This window comes from Telopea speciosissima, chromosome 6 (assembly GCF_018873765.1).
Source record: "Telopea speciosissima isolate NSW1024214 ecotype Mountain lineage chromosome 6, Tspe_v1, whole genome shotgun sequence".
Lineage (NCBI taxonomy): Eukaryota > Viridiplantae > Streptophyta > Magnoliopsida > Proteales > Proteaceae > Telopea > Telopea speciosissima.
Window position 1 is genome coordinate 37,567,853 of NC_057921.1, and position 23,663 is coordinate 37,591,515.

At 38.6% G+C, this 23,663-nt stretch overlaps 1 protein-coding gene across 5 annotated transcripts in view; it reads right to left on the minus strand.

Annotated features, from left to right (window-relative positions):
* LOC122664591 (histone deacetylase 15) overlaps positions 1-23,663 on the minus strand; it is a 60,307-nt gene that overhangs the window by 3,745 nt on the left and 32,899 nt on the right. For all 5 annotated transcript variants that reach the window (XM_043860472.1, XM_043860470.1, XM_043860475.1 and 2 more), the window contains 5 exons: positions 16,938-17,046; positions 4,230-4,309; positions 3,796-3,878; positions 3,663-3,708; positions 218-386 (listed from right to left, as the gene is read on the minus strand). In XM_043860472.1, the coding sequence (XP_043716407.1) occupies positions 218-386; positions 3,663-3,708; positions 3,796-3,878; positions 4,230-4,309; positions 16,938-17,046 (487 nt within the window). The remainder of the gene's footprint in view (positions 1-217; positions 387-3,662; positions 3,709-3,795; positions 3,879-4,229; positions 4,310-16,937; positions 17,047-23,663) is intronic.

The following is a 23,663-nucleotide window of genomic DNA, read 5'->3' on the forward strand; positions in this document are numbered from 1 at the left end:
ATCTCACAAATAAACATTACCCCAATATTTGTATTTCAAACCATTGTGGACAATAAACAATAATAACCGACCAAAATAATCAAGTTGAACAGTTAAGAATCAGCCTGTCAACTTTCAATACAGACATAAGATAATTATGAAACATTGAACTAGTTAAGTTCTTTATTTTAGACAACAGCACTGCAGAAGGAACAGAGTTAGTGCAGAGAACACTTACTTCTATTCTGCAAAAATGATGCCCATTGTGACTGCAACCTTGTAAATGTTGGCTTCAGCGTGGACCAGAAGTTCATCTGTATTCCCAAGACTTCCAAAACAGTTTGCCAGCCAACTTTGGAAGGTTCAACATGATCCACTTCATATACAGGAGTTTCACCAAGTAATACCTTTACACAGAAAGTCAAGACAGTGTTAGAGAGAATAAGTATTAGATACCGTAACAGATCAACACTATCATATAGATTTCAGCATACAAAACTGTAAGGCAACATGGTGACGTAGGACAGCACAGAGGTTTAGATTTCTAGGACTCATCTACAAGGAAGGAGTGGTGTGGGGGGTCTTAGGACTGATTAGGACTTTTAAGAAAGAGAAGAAATCAGGGATGGAGTACAGTGTTAGCTACTGTTAAGGGACTGTGAACAGACAGTACCTGTGAACAGTAACACTAAGGCATGAGGGGATCAGCTCCCTACAGGCTCATGTCTCTCTAAACACAAACTTTCATTTCATTCAATCCTATTCTATTTTCTCCAAGAGTTCTCATCCATGACAAAAATACCCCTGCCTAGGATCACTAATTACGTTATTACCCCTATCTAAAATTAAAAAATATACCCTAAAGAAAATGGCACTATTATCCCTAAGGAAACAAACTCAAACCCTAAGCTTGAACAAGTGAAAACAGCTTAAAGTAAGCCCAAAATAACTACTTCCCTTGTTGGCCTGGTTCGCCTCACATGGATAGCATGCACTAACAGATTTAGAGAAGTTAAACCTGGCTATGAAGTCAGTCAACAGCAAAATCATAATGTTGTGGTGGCAATTTAAACAAAATAAGCCATTATTAATATGGACAAATTTGATTATTGGAACTGATTACAAACCTACCACATATTGTTTCAAGTGCTTGCATCACCATAGCAGTTCCCCGTCTTTCTATATAAGAACTAAAAAAACATTAAATATGGCTAGAAGAACCTTAAACATCTTTCGATGTAAGAACTAACAACACATTAAATATGCCTAGAAAACCTTCAAAATATTAGGCTGGTCTCAAATGGTTGTGCAGATCCCATGAAGCTGGGGGTAAAGCTGCGTACATTATGACCCTCCCCAGACCCTGCAAAGGTGGGAACCTTGTGCACTTGGCACACCCGCAAATGGTTGTGCAGATCGTCAATGTACAATTATTGTCCAAGTCGTAAATTGGTATTCCAAGGCAGGAGAAGTAGAGAACAGTTCAAGCGACGACAGCAGATTCGGGATCAAAAGAGGGGGAAAAAAAAGGTTCACCTCTCAGACAATGCATGCTAGGCTTTATAAAAGCGTAATTACTAACAGCTCTATAGTTGGATATTCAGAGTATTGGTAATTTTTTTTAGATACAATATGCTCCTCATTGACCAGGCCTACTACAATTGACTGACATAAACTACCTTTAGGTCTTTTGCCACAACTTAATTTGCACAAGTAATTACACTTCACTGTTTACAGCTTCAGAACCACATCCTCCAACAGTTTTTTTTTTTTTTATAATGTAAAACACATCTTCCAACAGTTCTTATTGTTTTGGGGGCAGGGGGCAAGAGGCTCTGGAAAGGAAATAAAAGATCAGCATTCTGTATCCCCTTCAGTTTTTTATGCTTTTTCCTTTTTCATAATTGCAAGAATAAGCATCTGAATTCCTCAAACCTAATATTACTTTTATGTAGTTTCTTGCATGTGGAGATTTCAGTGCAAATTCATCCACAAATTTGAGCAAAAATTCTCGCATATAGTCAAACCTTACTACAACAATATAAACACCCCACCCCACATCAATAGTAACTTCAATTTCATTAACATTTTCAAATCAACTACTAATATATGAGATATGGAGCTGGATGCTTGAAAAAAGGAATGGTTGTTCTTGACAAGAAAGTAGAACATAAAAATTAAAGGAACACTAAACCAATATGTACAAAAGAGTTAAAAGATCAGCAAAGGCTCACTCGAGACATCGGAAGAAAAATGTCCAAGTGCAAATCCAATAGATGCAGATAAGTCACAGAAATGAGATTGTTTTAGTGAAAATAAGACTTGGGTAGGTTACACATAGTATTGGGGCCTTTGGTTCAAGGGGTTTTCATTGTATTTGGAGACTTTAATGGACCTAAAATATGGGATAGGAGGTAAAAATACGTGATTTATTAGTTAGTTATGTTGGTGTCTTAGCAGTTGTTTTCTACTTTTCTTATTTTACCTTACCTTATCTTTAGCTGGAATGGGACCGATATAGACAACTAGCTTATCTCTATCTTTAAAGTCAGTCTTTAGTAAAATAGGTTGCTGTTTTTTATTATTTTCCTCTGGATAAAATTATCAATAATCAGTCCTGATGCTATCCTACTTGGGTTAGCTCACATTATAAATAGATTCAGAGGCCATATGCTCCCCAAAAATTGTAGTAGTATCGGTCCAGCTTTGTGAATTTTATCTGATGTGTTGATTCAGTAGTTTGCTTGGTGGATTCCAAGTGAAGGCCAGGTTCTATTCTACTTATCATATTCAAACAGGTTCTTTCTACCGTCTTTTCAATTACCGTACAATTCTTCTTCAAGTTTATGAATTTTTCATAAACTATTTACTCTTAAATACACAGCTACTGTTGTGTTTGATAAATTCCAGATTAATCCATTTTCTGACACCTCATTTAATTCTGTATTTTCTCAAAATTTTCAATTTTCTTCATTCTTTTAAATCCGACCCCGTCTGTTTAGTGTGCTGCCAGCACTAATCACAGGTTCTTTCTACCGTCTTTTCAATTACCGTACAATTCTTCTTCAAGTCTATTAATTTTTCATAAACTATTTACTCTTAAATACACAGCTACTGTTGTTTGATACATTCCAGATTAATCCATTTTCTGACACCTCATTAAATTCTGGATTTTCTCAAATTTTCAATTTTCTTCATTTTTTTTTAAATCCAACCCCATCTGTTTAGTGTGCTTCCAGCACTCAAATTGCTACTAGATTCTTTCTAGAACCCTGAACCACATCATATTTATTGGCTTCCAGTCACTAAAGCAAAAATAAATCGTGCACCTCTGCATGAAACTAATTACCTTACTACAATGTTACAGCTGTAACAGTATAATGTTAAATTTTAGCAAGCAATCAAGATAAAAGAAAAGAAAAGAGTTCAAAAAGTAGTAAGAGCATTTTCCTAGAAGGACAACCAAAAACCTACCAAACCTGCATCACATCACAAAAGCAGAACAGAACCAACCATCAAGAACTCCAGAAACCTGGAGCTCCTCACATATGAAAATAACAAAATGGAACAACAATAATCCTATCAACGACTAATAGCCAGAAAACCATCCATGTACTTATGATTTATTAAAGACAGTACACATACAATGTGGGAGACAGGTAATTGAGCAAAAAAAAAATCACCTTTATCACTGCTGTAGCGGAGGATGATATTGAACGGAGATTGTAGCTGGAAAGAAATACATAAGTTTGGTAGACTGACAGGGAAGAAAATACTTAAAATAAATGTAAGCTTGAGAAGAAGTAAACCACCAACCCCCCCTCGAGAATTACAAGCAACTTTCCACTGGAGAAAGCACTCAACAAGTGTGCCATTTGTGCAAAACCAGCCGGAGTTACCTACATTGGTGAGATTTCTAAGATGTGAGAGGATAAGCATAGAAAATAGAAACAGGATGACCTTATAACCTCTAAATGCTAACACAAATCAAATGCTAGAATAGTAGAACATGTCCTAAATATAATCATTGACAACTAAACAATCATAGTTGTCAAGGCGTCGCCTAGGCATCCAGGTTCCTTGGACACCTTATTGGTGCCACCTTGCGTCTAGGTCCCCTCCGATGCCGTGACAACTATGTTCACAATATTTAGACACGACACACAATTTTTCTTCAAAAACGTATATAGATTTCCTGGACATGCAAAGCAAGATAAAAAGGAACGTTCAAAACAACGAAAAGTTCTTACATCACAGCAGCCAAGTGGATCACCCCTTGCAGCATCGAACCCTGCTGATATAATAGTGAAATCAGGGGAAAACTCCAAAGCTGCGAGAAGATGAAATTCAAACAGCATTAGTTGGCCTGGAATAGAAGCAAAAATTTAGCAGAACACAAAGCATACATATAACAAACATCCAAAGGGGTACACAAAGTTCTAGATTAGATATGGTACCTAAACTTACGGACAAAAAAATTTGAGAACAATTTCATGAACCCAAGTATCAATGCACTCCAAAGATTTTTGGGTCATGCTAGAAATGATTCAGAGAAAGACATCATATACTTCTAATAAAATAGCAACCACTTAGGTAATCCCTTTGAGACCTCTATCTTATGTACAAGGGAAAATATTTACTAACTCATCACATTTTCATTTCCACTTTCACTTAATACAGAAAGCTACCATAGTTGTATAGTTGTCAAGGCGTCACCAAGACAGATTTTTAGGGGCCTAGGCAACTGCCGCCATGGTACAGGATGCCTTGCACTGGTCAAATTGGTATCGGACCAGGTTCTGACACTTATTTACTCCAAATATCATTTAAGTAAATAAGATATTATTCATGAATAAATAAGCAAATACCCCCCTATTTGAATCCAATAAAAATAGTTAAAAAATAAAATTCCAAAAGGATAAAAGTCAAACCCCCAGTTCAAGAACAAAAACTAGATTTTTGGAGGTAGATGAAATTTTCAACTTTCTAATGCTGAGTGTTTTCTCAAATCTAAAAATTTCATAAATCTTAATATGGTAAAACATTGCTAAAAACTCAAAGTGCAGTAAAATATTCATTTGTTTTGATATTTAAAAAATATATATTTTCATACGGAGCGATTTTGATAGTATTTGTACACACCAAATAAGGTTTGGCCGGAACATAACTCCTTTAATATAAATCAGATTTCAGCAACCTTGGATTTGTTGGAAAGCTGGTTATGTGTTCTACCTAATACAAAAAGTCTTATGTACAAATAAAATCATTTGATCAGTCAAACTCCTTAGAGAACAAGAACATTTCTCTAAATCAGGAGCAGTTTAATTACTTATTGATAAGATCATATTTTCTAAGAACAGTATAAACCAAATGTATGTTTTGATTATTTCAAACTTCCAATAGCTTGCTTCTTCAGTTCTGCTGTCTTCTAGTTCTATGTTGATTTTTGATGACTTTATGTGGCTTATATTGATTTTTTATTACTTAATGTTGATTTTTGATGACTTGACGTTGCTTAATATTGATTTTTTATGACTTGATGTGGCTTAATATTGATTTTTGATGACATAAGGTACCTATCGTAGCATACTTAATAATGTTAGATAAGAGGGGAAATAAAAAATAACACTTGGGCGTCTAGGCAATGCCTAGGCGGTCGCTTGTCGCGTAAGCTCTTAGGCACCTCTCCACCGCCTTAGGTCGCCTTGCCGCCTTGACAACTATGAAAGCTACTAAATCAGTTGCAAACTAATCAGCTGGCGATAGAAGAAAAAAGATCTGTTAGAATATATGGGCCAGAATACCGTGAGGGTATTCTGGACTTTTTCCCTTTGTTATTATGTCTTTTTTATGTTGTTTCTTGTATGTGGTTTAGTCCCACATTGCTCATGTAATTATTTTATTTGTTTCATTATGATTATAAATAGATGTGCTTGGGATGATAATTAATCATCCAAGCCTTACCCTAATTTTAAATCTCCCTACATGGTCATTAAAATCCAGGAAAAAGCATCATTAAAATCAAGTGTGTTAAAAGGGGAGAGGGCAGCAAGGAGGTCCCCAAGGTGCCTTAGCATGTTTTTCTTCCCTAAATGACAACAAAGTGATTTGTTTAATTCACTAAACTTATAATAATTAATTAAACAGAATCGAAATGAAGTACAACCATTCCATTCATAAATAAAAAATAATATAGTCAGATGCTGCAAAAAATAGATGCAAAAGTCCAGAAGTACACAAAGTGGTAGCAAAAAGGAAACAGATGTAAATGTCTTGGAGGAGAATAGTGATGACCATGCTTTTTTGCTCATACCAAAAACAGTGCCCCTGGAACATATCACCCTTTTTCTTCTTATTAAGAAGAGGATAGAGTAGACATAGGAGGGCAATGGTTTTTTTTCAAAGAGAAGGAAAGCCACATTTCCCCAACCCTAGTATGTCGAAATATCATTTACATTTGAAAGAGATTAACATTGAGATCTTACAAATATTTTTTGTTTATGCTATGCCTTTTTTGGCAGGGATTGTTGAACCATCATGCACCTGCACCTACACCTACACCTACACAGAATGCTTATTACATTCACATACACAAAATTGTTCTTGTTTCCAACCGATAAACTACCACTAATAATAATATTAACTCATTATCACTTTGTCCTGCCAAAGTACCCATTTCGCCATTTCACACCCATGCCATATCCAACAAAGGTAAGGTTTGGGATTGCCGAGATTTCGCGAAATATTTTAGTTTCGCAGATTGTCGAAACGAAACAGCGGTGACTATGTTACATGTAGCTTGTACTGTCTTCATAAATAATTAATTGATATTATGTTTCTTCAGTGCATAATTTTCTTGTTTTACTTGCCTTTTCTGTCTTCATAAATAATTAATTGATATTATGTTTCTTCATTCATGGTGCATAATTTTCTTGTTTTACTTGCCTTTTCTGTCTTCTAGTACTAAAACAATGAGTAGAACAGGGAATATTACACAAGGTATATAATAGGGTTCGGCGTATACTGCCAACCAAGGGTACAAATCCAAACCACGACTTTGTGGGACTTTTCTTGCAATATGAAGATTTACATATGTTTATATAGGCTAAATAAGGTTTCGCTTAAGTATCGGAGCCTAATATGGCCATTTGCCACACGACATGGCCAACCGAAATAGTTTGGCAAAAAATGCACTGTTTCAGCAAAATTTCTTCCATTTCAGTGTGTTTCAGTCATTTCTGCCTGACCGAAATGAGACCAAAATACGAATTTACCGAAATGAGACCAAAATACGAATTTAGAACTATGGCTTAATGCCTTCACCTCATTCTTTATTATCTTTTCCTCCTATATAAACTGAGTAAACGACTTAAACATTGGCCAGATTAGATCAGTCTTTAATCTATTATTTGTTTTCTCATAAATCTTTTCACGTTTCTTGCCTGCGATTCTGGAATAACTGTGGGTTTTCTAAACCCTAGCCTTTAGATTATGTACATAGGTTTTGGGGCCAGAAGTACAGCCGGAGGAGCCTTAAGAACCAGGCCCCTCACATTTAATAGGAGCCTTGGTTCGATGGGCCTTTGGGCCTACCAGCCATGGCTGGGCCTTGTGGTGTAACTGATTCACTCAAAACCAGATCGTGGGGGGTTCAGTTAGGACCTTTTATTGTTGTAACATTGCTATTAGATACTTTCCTATTTCATTTAATAGCTAGTATCTTAATTACTTACTGTTTAAGACTTCCTATTATGTTGTCTTCGCTTTTTTACTATTGGCTACGGCCTCTTATATGTAATGGACCTTTTGAGTCCCCCCACAAGATTTAATGAAGATGAAGTTTATAGTTTTTGCTAATGGCCATGTGAAACAGTGAGGTGAGAGACTCGAACCACTATCCCACCCCTTCTTCTATTCCCCATCTTCTTCTCCTATTCTCCCAGTAGATACCCTGTGTCCCTGTTTCTATTTGCTGTTCTGAGATTTTTTTTCACATCTTAGATCCAATCCAAGGCTCCTTGTTGCTTCAAGGATACTTGTTTGGTCCTTAGAAGAGTACCCTACTGATGCTTCATCAGTTGCTGGTCAGAGAAGACAAAAAGACACCTTGCGGTTCAACTTTCCATTATGTTGCTGAGATTTTTTCAAACCCTTCGGAGTGCAGATCTAACCATCAACCTGTGCCAATATTTTGGCAGTCAACTTCACCTCATATAGCCTCTGTTCGATTCTAACTTGTTCATCCAATGGTTTGATGTTGCTACAATAGTGAGTTACTATTTTTGAGTTTTAGTTTCTATTTCTGAGACACCTTGATATCTCAACATCCAGCCATTAACTTTGGCTGAGATTTTGAAGTTATCTTTAATCCCATACTACCTACCTTTGACCAAAATACTATCCCCATCTGAGAAATTGAGTTACTAATTTGGTGACTGTTATTTTCTTGTTAAAATTTTTCCTCATTGTCAGCCACAGTCTAGTTTTGGTCTGGATTTTATTTCCCTGCAAGTGGTTATCAAACCAGGGTACTGTCAACTTTGTTGAGGGTTTAATAGGTTGTATGCCCTGATATTTACTTACTGATAAGGTGAATTGTCGATTTTTGTTGCTGGTACTTTGCTGTAATCTGTTGATATTGTCATATAGTGGTTGTAATGTGAGACTAGTGTCTAGTTGGCTATTTGTAAAGTGGTCTTACATTAATCGGTATCAGGGGCATGGCTGAGGGAGTTCCAACACCCCAAACTAGGCTTTAGAAACTGATCTTCCACTTGTTGGTATGGTACGGCAGTTGACACATAGAATGTCCAACCTGGAGCATCAGCTGGACTCATTTACTTCACAAACAAGGGAACAGCAGCATTCCACAATCAATCGTGCTCCTCGAACCTTCCCTCGACAAGCACAAAGGACCTATTCATACACCAGGCCCCTATGAAGATTACGCTCCAGCCCACGTTGATCGTGATCCAAACCCAAGGCAGTTCGACTATACCATAAGGTGAAGCAGGAACTAAAGGAGCTCAGCGGACAGCACGACCCACAGCAGTTCTATGATTTCATGTGTGCACTCGATGACTACTTCGACTGGTTCAACCTATCGGAAGAACAGAAATTGAAGTAGGCCCGCTCCAAATTAGTGGGGACAGCAAGGGAATGGTGGCGTAACCATGAGGACAAGTTACGTTAACGAGAACCCACTAAATGGGAGGAAATGAAGGAAGAGTTAAACGACAAGTTGATGCAAATACACAACCTTGGACCGACCCAAACCCAGTTGGGTATCCAAACCAAGATGAACTGGTTCCCAACCATGTTATGGTTCAGTAGGATATTTAGAATTTGATTTATTTGGGAAAGATATGTAATCTTTTATTTTGGGGTAGCTATTAAACTTATAGGGAAATTTCCAATTTGAGTTTTATTGAGTTTCTATTTTAGTTACTCTAAGTTTTAGGAAGTTTGGGGTAGCTATTAGACTTATAGGGAAATTTCCAATTTGAGTTTTATTGAGTTTCTATATTAGTTAGTCTAAGTTTTAGGAAGTAATTACTAAAATAGAAACTCAATAAAACTCAAATTGGAAATTTCCCTATAAGTCTAATAGCTACCCCAAAATAAAAGATTAAATATCTTTCCCAAATAAAATAAATTCTAAATATCCTACTGAACCAAAACATGGTTGGGAACCAGTTCATCTTGATTTGGATACCCAACTGGGTTTGGGTCGGTCCAAAGTCGTGTATCTGCATCACAAGTACATGCCCCAAACTTTTCGACGAAGGCTCCACAACCAGTTTACCACCCTTCATCAAGGGTTCTTGTCAGTTGAGGAGTACATGGATAAATTTGATGACCTTCTTTCTCGTACAGGATTGGACGGTGAAAAGCTGATTTATCGCTTCAGATTGGGGTTATGACCTGAAATCCAAGATAAGATGGTTGTGACCAGAATCCTTAGATTAAAAGACTGCTTTGAGAAAGCTATTGGGGCTGAAAAATTGATTAAGACATCCCCTCAGCGTTTCAACCCACAATTGGGAGATAGTAGATGGACTTTTCCAGCAAACAAACCAAGTGCGTTTCCTAATCGAACTCCACAGTTCACGGCAGATAAGGGTAAGGCTCCTATGCCTAATGGAGGGTGCAACCAAGTGCTATTATTGCAACGAATTCGGACATTTTGCGAAGTTCTGTCCGCAACGATGCAAAACAAATTCAGTCATTGCAGCCATCAAATCCAACCTCGAAATGCAAGTCTGTGAACCCCAAGATGAAGATAATTGGACTATTAATGCAGCCCTTGAAGGAGAAGAATACGACATAGTCTAGATGATGATGATATCTATGAGGTTAATGTCAATAATGGAATTCTGGTCGCCAAAGCAAAGGGTGAGGATTGGCGATGTCATTGCATATTTTACACTTTGATAATTAGTGGACCATTGACATCATAGGTTATAGTGGACAGAGGGAGTTGTGTTAACGTGTTCGCACAAGCTTTTGCCGTTAAGGGAAAACTGTAAACCAAGGCACACCCACAACCATACAAGGTCTCACTTCTCAACAACAATACCTTGGAAGTCAACAAACGTTGTTTTGTACCGCTGAAGTTGGGTGATTATGAGGAAAATGTATGGTTTGATGTCATACCCATGGTGTTGACAGATGTTTTACTTGGACAGCCATGAATGTACGACAATAATGTGTTGGTGAGAGACACCAAGAATCAATGTTTCTTTGACTTTAAGGACGACCCTCTAGTGCTTGATCCACTCAACATACCGGAGATGAAGATAAAGCTTAAAGCTGCCCAAGCCAAACAACAATAGATTTTGCAATCTGTAGTTAAGAAACAACCAGCAAAGAGGATCTACAAGGCAAGTCACGGCAAGAAGGTGCGAGTACAAGTAAGGGGCAGCGTGCTGAGAAGAAGCTTCTAAATTTACCTCAATGAGGATTCTTGGCGACCAGTGAAGAAACGGGGTTTAATATTAGCACTAGTCAATAAAGAAATTCTACTTGTTCTTGAGACTACTTTCGCAAACCTATAAGGGAATTAATTTCTGATTTTGCAGATTTACTGCTAGATGATTTGCCCGACTAGCTGCCACCGATGAAAGATATACAGCATGCTATCGGTCTAGTGCCAGGATCAGTTTTGCCAAATCTTCCCACTTATTATATCAGCCCTACTGAGCATGCCGAGCTCAAAGACAAGTGAACCATCTGCTGCGGAAGGGATTTATAGTTGAGAGCATGAACCCATACGTTGTACCATCATTACTTACTCCAAAGAAAGACAGTTTGTGGCGCATGTGCATCGACAGCAGGGCCATCAACAAGATCACTATCATGTATAGGCTCCCAATTCCTAGATTTGATAATTGATACGTTAGACATGCTGACCGGTGCTATTATTTTCTCCAAAATTGATCTGGAGTGGGTACCATCTAATACGAATTCACCCCGAAGTTGAATGGAAGACAATGTTCACGACCAATGACGGACTGTACGAGTTATGCCCTTTGGTCTTACTAATGCTCTGAGCACTGTTTATGCGGGTAATGACACAAGTGCTCTGACCCTTTATTAGCAAGTTCCTCTTATTATACTTCGATAACATCTTATATATATATATATATATATATATATAGTAGGACACAAGATGAACACCTCGACCATTTGAGACATGCGATGAGCATTTGCGTGATGAAAAACTCTACATCAACCCCAAGAATGTTCATTCATGTCATAATTGTCAAGGTGTCGCTTAGGCACCGCCTAGGTGTCCAGGCGGATTTCTAGGTGCCTAGGCGGCTGCCGCCTTATTGTAGGGCACCTGCATTGGTTTAATTGTTATCGAACCAAGATCTGGCACTTATTTATGCCAAATATCATTCAAGTAAACATTTACTTAGGTTATTATTAATAACTAAGTAAATACCCCCTATTTGAATCCAATAAAAATAGTTAAAAAATCAAATTCCAAAATGATAAAAAGTCAACCCCCCAGTTCAAGAACAAAAATTGGATTTTTGGAGGTAGGTGAAATTTTCAACTTTCTAATGCTGGGGTTTTTCTCAAATCTAAAAATTCCATAAATCTTGATATGGTAAATTCGCACAAACCAAATAAGGTTTGATCGGAACATAACTCCTTCAATGTAAATCAGATTTAAGCAATTTTGGATTGTTAGAAAGCTGGTTTTATGCTCTACCTAATACAAAGAGGCTCATGTAAAAATAAAATCATTTGATCAATCAAATTTCTTAGAGAACAAAAACATTTCTCTAAATCGAGAGCAGCTTAATTGCTTATTGATAACATCATATTTTTCTAGGATATAAACCAAATGTGAGACTAGGTATACCTGAAAATGACCAATTCCAAGAACATATAAACCAAATGTGTGTTTTGATTGTTTCATACATATAATTGATATATTAAAAAAATAATTATGGAACGCGATTTAGCCGCCTAAGCGCTTAGGGAGGACCTCAAATGCCTTGGACCACCTAGCGCCTTAACAACTATGATTCATGTTATCTAAGGTTGTTTTTCTTGGCTTTATTATGTCGTCTCGAGGAGTAGAGGCTGACCCTGAGAAGATCAAGAGTGTAGTAGATTGGCCTGTTCCCAAAACCTTGACCAAGGTTAGAAGTTTTCATGGTCTAGAATCAATTTATCAACGCTTCATTCGGAATTTCAGCGCCACCGAAAGTATAAAGGAGCGGAAAGGCAAATTCCAATGGACACAGCTGCCACAAAGGACTTTGCATTGATTAAACAGAAGATAACAAAGGCTCTAGTGCTCCATTTACCGATTTTGATCGTATCTTCGTAGTGGCCACTAATGCATCCCATGTGGGGATTGGAGGTGTTTTGATGCAAGTGAGGCACCCTATTGCTTTCAATAATGAAAAGTTGAATGAAGCAAAGAAGCGGTACACCACTTATGACTTAGATTTGTACACCGTAATTCAAATCCTCAAGCATTGGAGGCACTATCTCATTGGCAAGGAATTTATACTCTCCTCCGACCATGAAGCATTGAAATACTTGCACTCCTAGAGGTCTATAAGCAATAGAGACGCAATATGAATCTCTTACCTTCAGGAGTTTGTTTTTGCCTTCAACTATAAAGCTCGAAAGGAGAACTTGAGCCGGAAAGTGCTTACTTTGAATACCTTCACCATCCAAAGCACCAGCCTTGATCACATTAAAGATGAGTATCTTTCTGATGCTGATTTTTCTAATGTTTATAAAATTTTACAGCAAGGAGGTACCAATGCCAAGTACTCAATTCATGATGGCTTTTTTCCTAGGCATGTGGTTATGCATTCCAAACACTTACTTGCGGCAGCACCTTGATCGTGAGCTACATGGGAGGACAGTTTGGCAAGGAAAAAACCTTGTCACAAGTTGTTGATTTGTATTATTAGCCACGCATTCAGAGAGACGTATAACATGTCATACAGAGGTGCCATACATGTCAACTTGTCAAGGGAGAGAAGCAGAACAAGGGATTGTATTCACCTCTACCCATACCTCATGCACCATGGCTACAATCGGTATGAACTTTGTCCTTGAATTGCCACTGACTCGAGAGCATCATGTTTCCATTTTGTGGTGGTGGATAGATTCTCTAAGATGGCTCATTTCATACCTTGTCAAAAGACATTCAACGCAAGCCATATAGCCACAATACAAGGAGGTAGTACAACTACATGGACTGCCGGAATCCATTGTGTTTGATCCTAATGTGAAGTTTATGAGCTATTTCTGGAAGACTCTATGGTTGAGAGCCAACACAGCTGAAGTTTTCTTCAGCATTTCACCCTTAAACGGATGGCCAGATCGAAGTTGTGAATCAAAGCCTCGGTAACCTTCTACACTGTAGTGTTCGTGATCATGAGAAGACATGGCTTTCGATTCTTGACGTTGAGGAGTTTGCCTATAATAGCTCCGCCAACCGCACCATGGGCCATACAACCTTTGAGATCGTGTTTGGTCTTCAGCCACGGAGACCTACTGACTTGGTACCATTACTGGTGGAGGGCTGGTGAAGAAGAGGGGAAAATCTGAGAATAGGTTCTCAGAGTTGCAGGGGAGAGAAGGGATCACATGAGAAGAAAGGGGGGGGGGGGGGCCAGAAGAGCGCAGACACAGCCACACAGGCTACTCAATCCACAACTCAACTATTCCGTTCTATTCAATCAGTCCAATACATTAGTTACAAGAATTTAAGAGGGAAACAACTACTCTAGGACTCTTAACAATTTAAAACTTGCTAAAACTATTCCTATGTATCATACCCAAATTAAAGATCTCCTTACATAATTGTCCCAATAAAATCCTAAATATCTACTAGAATAAAATCCATATTTGGACCCAGTTCTCGGTCTGGGTTCCAAACGGGTTTGGGTCGGTCCAAGGTAGTACACCTACATCAATTACCCCTCACGTACGGGTGAGCATTGATACGGATGAATTTATTAGATACATTACAGAGCTTCACACAGATGTTCGTCGCCGCATTGCCATTAATAATGATGTTTATAAGGCAGCCGCTGAGAGACATCGCCGTTTCATCGAGTTTCAGCCGGGAGATTTGGTAATGGTTTGTATTGCTCTGGAACAGTTCACTCCAGGTACCAGTCATAAATTTCACCCTCATAAAATGGGTCCATTTAAAGTGCTGAAAGGCATTGGACCTAATGGCTACATGCTCAAGCTGCTATCCGACATGAAAATAAGCATCTTTAATGTGGCCAATCTCACTTTATACATAGGACATCATTCAGACAAGGGAGATACAGAGCACGCATTATGGCTTCCCCAGCTTGCATCCCCAGTTGAAGATGAAATTGAAGATGTTCTTGACAATAAATTCCTTACAACTAGGGGTGGTGGCAACTACTATTCCTTATTGGTGGAATGGAGGGGGTGTCCTAAGCTTGATTATACGTAGATCCATGCCAACAATTTCCGGCGCCTCAACTCAGATCTGTACAAGCGTTATATACCTTCCTATATTTGTCGGAGTAGAATGTTTCTAAGCTGAGGGGGAGCTGATGTAGATAGGTTTCGTGGCCAGAACCAGGGCCCCCAACACACCCCCAACACACACACACACACTTAATAGGAGCCTTTGGGCCAACCAGCCATGGGGCTGGGCCAGCTCTTTTGGGTTCGGTGTTACTGGTTCACTCAAAACCAGATCGTGGGAGGTTAAGTCAGGATCTTTTATCATAGCAAAATTGTTATAATATATTATCCTGTTTTATTTAATAGCTAGGATCTTAGTTACTTTCTGTTCAAGAATTTCTATTATGTTGTCTTTCCTTTTTTAATATTGGCTACAGCCTCTTTATATGTAACCTACCTTTTCAGTCCTCCCCTATGACTCAATGAAGATGAAGTTTATAGCTTTTGCTAATGGCAGTGTGAAATGGTGAGGTGAGAGACCATGAGGTGAGATGCCTAGGTGAGAGTGAGACTCGAACCACTATCCTATCCCTTCCTCTATTCCCCATCTTCTCCTATTCTCCCAATCAATGCCCTGTTTCTATTTGCTGTTTCTGGATTTTTTTCACATCTGAGATCCAATCGAAGGCTCCCTGTTGCTTCAGGGATACTTGTTTGGTCCTTAGAAGAGTACCTACTGCTGCTTCATCAGTTGCTGGCCTGAGAAGACAAGAAGACACATTGCAGTTCAACTTTCCATGGTGTTGCTGAGATTTTTCAAACCCTTCGAACTGCAGATCTAACCATCAACCTGTGCTAATATTTTGGCAGTCAACTACACCTCATATAGCCTCCCTTCGATGGTAACTTCATGTTCATCCAATGGTTTGATGTTGCTACAATAGTGAGTTACTATTTCTGCGTTTGAGTTTCTATTTCTGAGACCCCTTGATGTCTCAACATCCAGCCATTAACTTTGGCTGAGATTTTTAAGGTTTCTTTAATCCCATACTACCTACCTTCAACCCAAATACTATCTTACTAATTCGGTGACTGTTATTTTCTGGTTAAAGTTTTTCCTTATACCGTCAGTCGACAGTATAGTTTGGGTCTGGATTTTATTTCCCTGTAAGGGTTATCAAACCAGGGTACTGTCAACTTTGTTGAGGGTTTAATAGGTTGTATGCCCTGATATTTACTTACTGATAAGGTGAGTTGTCGATTTCTGTTGTGTAATCTGTCGATATTGTCATAAAGTGATCCTACTGTGAGACTAGTTTCTAGTTGACTATTTGTAAACTGGTCTTAAATTATTAGGTGGTTGGAATCCCATTAAAAATGCCTCGGATGGACTAATTTATTCTAATTGCCCATTTAAAAGAGAAGCAATCTTTTGTAAGAGAATTATCACAGAAGAATAAGCCAGGATGCAACCACAGATCTAGTAATGCTATCCAATTCTTCTGCTCCATGAGAAGATCATGGAAATAAAAATACTGATCCTCTGCCTCTGCCTCTGCGTCTGTCAGACCAAGGGTTTCGCTAGTTTATATACTACATTAATAATACTACCAAAAGGAAATAAGGAATGATGCATTTAATAACCTCTTGCACAGTAACCAGAAAATTCCCAAGTAAATATCTACCCAAAATTTGGCTACTATAAATGTTTAACATCTCATGATTCAGAAGTTAGAACAGATAGATTACCATATAATTATAGGAAAAGGATTGATTAAAAAAGATGCAAAAGTAACTAAAAGCAACTACCGTACTTTCGATCCAAGCATTAACTTCCTATCACCATGACTTTCAGTTCTTAACTTATTGTGATCAGATTGAAGCACTAGATAGAAAAGGTAAAGATTGAATTATATCATGGGCTATTAACACCGACTCCAGTCCCTCAGCACAAGAGTAGGGAATTTAAAAAAACAGAAGGTTCTTCTCTTTTCTATCGGAAATAAAAGAGATAAGAAATGGACCTATAGGAAGGACAATATGCTGAAAAGCGAAAAGGTAATCATTATCCCCAACTCCCCCACACTTCCATGGAATATTCACAGAATATCCTGCTGCATCCATAATCCCAACCTGGTGAAAGATGAATTTAGGTCATTTTCCAAATCCCAAAAGCAGATGAAAGAAAGGAAATTGTACAGAAAACCAAATAGCTCATATGTACACATATTTGTTCATGCACAGATATAAACAAGTACCTATATGAATACAACTATGCAATATCTGGGTGAATATGGAGAAGCAGACACATACCTTGATTTCAAGTATGGTAATGAAATTTTATTTTTTTTGCATGAGATATGTAAACAGTACTGTATTTCTAATTATTATTTTAACAATATTTCAGAGTTGACATATAGTCAGTGCTCTAATTGGACAGCAACTGAGTATTAGAATGAGTCTAATCTCAAGTCATGTATTATCGAATATCGATAAATGTCCTCGATATGATTCATGTACTTCTTTTATTCTTTTGGGTTAATTTCTCATGTTTTTTTTTTTTGTTACAACCATGAAGATCTGTCTTCACAAGGCTGATATCTGCTTTCAGTTTTCTTCATTTCATTATTTCGATATTCAGTTTTCTTCATTTTATGAGGGACGATGTTTTTCCTCTGAAGTTGTATTTGTTGCTTTAAGATGTTTTCATGAATTTTATGGTGAGCTCGTATTTATATCTTTGAATATCTCTTTTATTTTAAATCGAGCTCTTGTCATCCTTGGCACTAGTATGTGCCTTCTTCATTATTTTAAATAATAATGCTCTGTTTTACATGTTTCTGTTTGCTTCTTACTCACGATTTCCGCAGTCAAGTTTACCTTGTCTTTTGGGTTAGAATTAATTGGGACAGTAAGTTCTGAATAATCCATTCTTTCGAAGTTGTAACTTTTAGTAACTGACCAGTTGCCAAATTTCGAGAACGAAATTTTTATTTTTGGGGGGGGGGGGGGGGTAGAATGTAACACCCCGTATGCATGTCATGATTATTTTATTGATATTTAGATTGAATAGAATATTTAATTGTTGTAATTTGGGTTCAAGGGTAGTATTTCTGTAATAGGGGTATTATTGTCCTCATACTCTTTCCAGAATGTTCTCCCATCTATTATAAATAAGAGGGCTGTGAACATCAATTTCACGCCATTCATTCATGTTTTCCCACATGGTATCAGAGTTGGGATTCACATCGGCATTCCAACCCTAATGATGTACACACAACCCTAGAAACCTCTCATTCTTCTCTCTCCCCCTTTCTCTTTCTCGTTTTTCAAGCCAGCACCACCAGCGACTCTCTCTCTCCCTCCCTCCCTCCCCTAGCTGCAAGCACCACCAGCCAGCACCGCTTCCGCCAGCGTCACCTGCCTGCTAGCAACAGGAACCTTTTCCGCCGGCAATTTCTGCCAGCGTGTTTTGCCATTGCCGCCTCTACCTGCTGTCAGCCTTTTTCTTCTCCCCTTGGTAGTAAGTTGACTCCCATCAAGGGCCCCTTTTTTTTGGGTGATTGATGTGTTAAATCTTTTGCCAGGGATTTTTTATTGATGATTTATCAGGATCCAAGTTGTGAAAGTTGAGTTGTTGTGTGCGTCTCATTCTTCACCAGCAATATGGACTCAGAATTTTCTACCGGCTCCACGGGAACTGATGGGATCACATCTCATGAATTTCTCCCTACTAATCCCATCAAATTAAACGGGACAAATTATCTTATGTGGCCGTGCTATTGCTTTCTGGCCATTGGTTCCCGTGGTCTCTCTGGCTATATTACAGGAACGATTACAATGCCTGTTGAGGTTGGTCCTGCCCAAGATAAATGGATGACATCCAATTTCTGTGTGATGTCCTACCTCATTAATTCTATGGATCCCGAGATTGCTACCTTCTCCTTGACACTACTACCAAGATTTGGAAAACTGCCAAGGATACATATTCTAAAGTGGGTAATACAACCCAATGTTATGAGCTCCGGCAGAAGATTCATACCACTAAGCAACAGGAACTCTCTCTTTCAGAGTATTATTCCGAATTGAAAGGTATGTGGCAACAACTTGATTTTTATGGGCCATTTACTGATGTTTGTGATGAGGATGCTACTGCCTTCAAGAAGTGGGAAGAAGGCTTGCGTCTTTTTGACTTCCTTACTGGTCTCAATATGGAGTATGACCATATCCGAATGCATGTTTTGAATAGAGAGCCTTTCTCTACACTGGAACAGGCATATGCCATTGTTCAATCTGAGGAAGGGTGTCGCACTGTCATGGTTCATCCTGCTCCTCGGGAACGATCAGCTTTATTCAGTGGTCCACAACAGCCTTCTCGTGGGACTCCTTCTCGCCCTACTAGTGATCAGTCCACAACTGATCGTCCTCCCTTGAAATGTGATTTTGTGGCAAGGAGCGACATACGAGGGACTGCCGTTGGAAACTTCATGGTCGTCCCATTAACACCAGAGGCCGTGGTCAGGGTCGTTCTACTTCCAGGGTACATCAGACTTCCTTTGAAGAAAACACTGTCGACCAGCCCCTTTCCCAGGAAGAATTTAATCAGCACTTGCGTCAACTTATGACACGCCTGGACACTACTTCTATTTCCACTCCTTCGGCTTCATCGGCTACATCTCTATCAGGACCTCCTACTTCCACTCCTTCATCCTCTTCCACATCAGGTATTTCTAGCGGTAATTTTACCTCAGTCATGTCCAAATCTTGGATTATTGACTCAGGTGCCACAGATCACATGACAGGTTTCTCTTCTCAACTTTTTGAATTTTTCTCCTATTTCTGGTTCCCATAAAGTTAGGATTGCTAATGGTTATCTTTCCTCTATCTCCGAGAAGGGCACCATTAAGTGTACTCCTTCTTTACATCTTTCTTCAGTTTCACATGTCCCTAGATTTACTACTAATTTATTGTCCATTAGCAGTCTTACCCGTGATCTAAACTGCAAGGTAACTTTCTTTCCCACTCATTGTGTTTTTCAGGACTGGAAAACAGATCATATGATTGTTGTGGTAATGTGGTTGCTGGGCTCTATATGCTGGATAGTACCTCTCCTGCATTTGCTTTGACTTCCCAGACTTCTGATTCTGCATTGACCGAACTACATCGGTAGCACCGTCGGCTTGGTCACCCTCCTTTACATGTTTTAGCTACTTTATTTCCTAGTTTAGCTAAAAGTTGTAATTCACCTACTCTTTCTTGTGATGCTTGCATTTTTGCTAAGCAAACTCGTGTTGTCTATTCCATTTCTGATAATAGAAGTTTGCACCCTTTCAGTTTAATTCATTCTGATGTGTAGGGCCCCGCCGATTATGTTTCATCTTCTGGTTTCCGATGGTTTGTTACATTTATTGATTGTTTCAGTCACACCACCTGGGTTTATCTTATGCACCAAAAAAGTGATGTTTTCTCTTGTTTCAAACTATTTAATAAAATGATTGAAACTCAATTTGACGCCCATGTGAAGATTTTGCATACCAATAATAGAAAAGAATATATGGAATCTTCTTTTCAGACATATCTCTCGTCCCATGGGATTATTCACTAGACTTCAAGTGTTGATACTCCTTCCCAGAATGGTGTGGCTGAAAAAAAGAACCGCCATCTCTTAGAGGTTGCACGGTCTCTTATGTTTACTATGGTGTTCCTCCCCAATTTTGGGGTGATGCTATTCTTTCTGCTGCCTATCTCATCAATCGGCTTCCCTCTCGGGTCCTTAATGCCCGCTGCCCTCTTGATGTTCTTTTGGGCTCTTCTTCTTTCATTGTTCCCCCAAAAGTTTTTGAATGTGTGGTATTTGCTCGTAATCACCATGTCCATGGTAAATTTGATCCTAAGGGTCTTCGTTGTATTTTCTTGGGATATTCTGCTACTCAAAAGTGCTATAAATGTTATCATCCCCCTACCCGCAGGTTATTGGTTACCATGGATGTTGTCTTTCGGGAATCTGAGGCTTATTTTCCTACTCCTAATCCTAATCCTCTTCAGGGGGAGTCTCTTAGAGAAGAGGACTTGATTGCCCCATTGGATGTGTATACTCCTGTAATAAAGGATACATCCAATGAACTTGAGGATGGTATAACAGAGCAAGAACAGGAGACTACAATCCAGGGGGAGAAGACTTTGCAAATCTTCACTAGGGGACCTCGAGGAGTTTGGCATAAAAAGACTACCACAACCACTGAACCACCTCACCTGGAAGAACCGGATTCGATTCCTTCTCCTGGTAAGCCTATTTTTTAACCTAGTCTTGATCTTCTTATTGTTATCCGTAAGCCAAAGAGAATGTGTACTCAGCATCCCATTTCTAATGTTGTGTCATACAATTCTCTTTCCCCTTCTTTTTATACCTTTGTTTATTCTTTAGCCTCTGTTTCTATTCCTAACACTTGGCAGGAGGCTATAGCTCAACCAAAGTGGAAAGAAGCTATGTATGAAGACCTTTGTTTATTCTTTAGCCTCTGTTTCTATTGCTAACACCTGGCAGGAGGCTATAGCTCAACCAAAGTGGAAAGAAGCTATGTATGAAGAAACGAAGGCCCTGGGAAAGAATCAGACTTGGGAATTGGTGTCTCTTACAATTAGGAAGAAACCCGTAGGCTGCAAGTGGGTTTTTACTGTGAAGCAGAAGGCTGATGGGTCGGTTGAGAGATATAAGGCTAGACTGGTTGCCAGAGGCTTTACCCAGACTTATGGGATTGACTATCAGGAGACCTTTGCCCCAGCTGCAAAGATGAATACTGTAAGGGTGATTGTTTCGTGAGTTGTTAACCTTGGATGGGATCTTCAACAACTTAATGTCAAAAATGCTTTCCTCCGTGGAGACTTGGAGGAAGAAGTGTACATGGAGATTCCTCCTGGTTTTGCTACTTCAGAAACTCATGGGAAGGTCTGTGATTTGAAGAAGGCTCTGTATGGTTTAAAACAATCACCTAGAGCATGGCTTGGGAGTTTCCATAGAGCCATGGTGTCTATTGGGTACAAACAGAGTAATGCAGACCATACCATATTTGTCAAGAATGTAGGACAGCACACTACTGTTCTGATAGTTGATGTCGATGACATAGTAATTATAGGGAGTGATAATGAAGAAACCAGCAAACTCAAAAAGTATTTGGGGACTGAGTTTGAGGTCAAAGATTTAGGGAAGATTCGATATTTTCTTGGGATAGAGGTTGCCCATTTAGCACAAGGCATCTCTCTCTCTCTTAAAGAAAGTACACCCTTGATTTATTGACTGACACTGAAAAATAAGGAAGGAAAACCTGTTGATAAAGGTGGTTATCAAAGGTTGGTGGGACGTTTGATATATTTATCCCACACATGACCAGATATAGCATTTGTTGTGAGTGTTGTCACTCAGTATATGCATGATCCCTATACTTCACATCTTGAGGTTGCCTATAGGATTTTGTGATATCTGAAGTCTTCTCTTGGCAAGGGTATTGTCTTAATTCCTCATCAACATCTTCAAGTTGAAGCCTTTACTGATGCTGATTGGGCAAGATGTCCAGATGACAGACAACCTACTTCAGAATATTGCACCTTCGTTGGTGGCAACTTGGTCACTTGGAGGAGCAGAGGAGCAAAAAGCAAGCAGTTGTGGCCTGGTCTAGTGCTGAAGCCGAATTCAAGGCAATGGCCCATGGAATTCGTGAACTTCTCTGGCTCCAAGGTCTCCTTCATGACTTGCATGTTCAGGTTGATCTTCCCATGCGCCTCTATTGTGACAGTAAGTCAGCCATCAGCATTGTACACAACCCAGTCCAACATGATCATACCAAACACATTGAAATTGATCGTCATTTCATCAAGGAAAAGCTGGAGCAGGGAACTAGTTGTGTACCTTTAGATCAATGTAGTGAGCAGTTAGCTGATATTTTTACTAAAGGAATTCTTGCCAAGAATTTTTGTTCTATGGTTAGCAAGTTGGGCATGTTTGATATTTATGCACCAACTTGAGGGGGAGTGTTGTAATTTGGGTTCAAGGATAGTATTTCTGTAATAGGGGTATTATTGTCCTTGTACTCTTTCCGGAATGGTATCCCATCTATTATAAATAAGAGGGCTGTGAACATCAATTTCACTAGCCATTCATTCTGGTTTTCCCACATTAATTAATATTTGTATCATGGTGGGAATGCCCTATTGTTCTTTCGTATTATTTATATGATGATGTTATATTATTTTAATGAGTCTTAGTACTGCTATAGCAATGAATTGAAAGGAAATTAAGAAGAAACAGATAAGTTGAGTCAAAGGTGAAGGATCCATGACTATGTACTATAATACTGTATGTATGTTGTGTGAGGGAAGCATGGGTATGAATTGTATGATGTGATGTGTTTATTGAATGATGCTTGATTTATATTTTGATATATGAATGATGTCATGGGCATGGTTAAAGTGTTTACTTGATAATATTTAGATGTTGTATGAAATATGATATGAGATGTTTATATGAAATGATGATATGCATATGGTTTATGAATGTGATGTGAAATCTGATATATGTCATGCAATGAAATATGTACGAGAACGATTTCACATGTTAAGTATGAGAATTATTTCACATGTTATGCCAGGAGAAAGTAATGAATGATTATGAAATGAAAAGGATAATGAAAGGTGGAAGTACATGAATGAAAGAGAGGTATGTATATATGTATGTATGGTTAATGGTAACTTTGTAA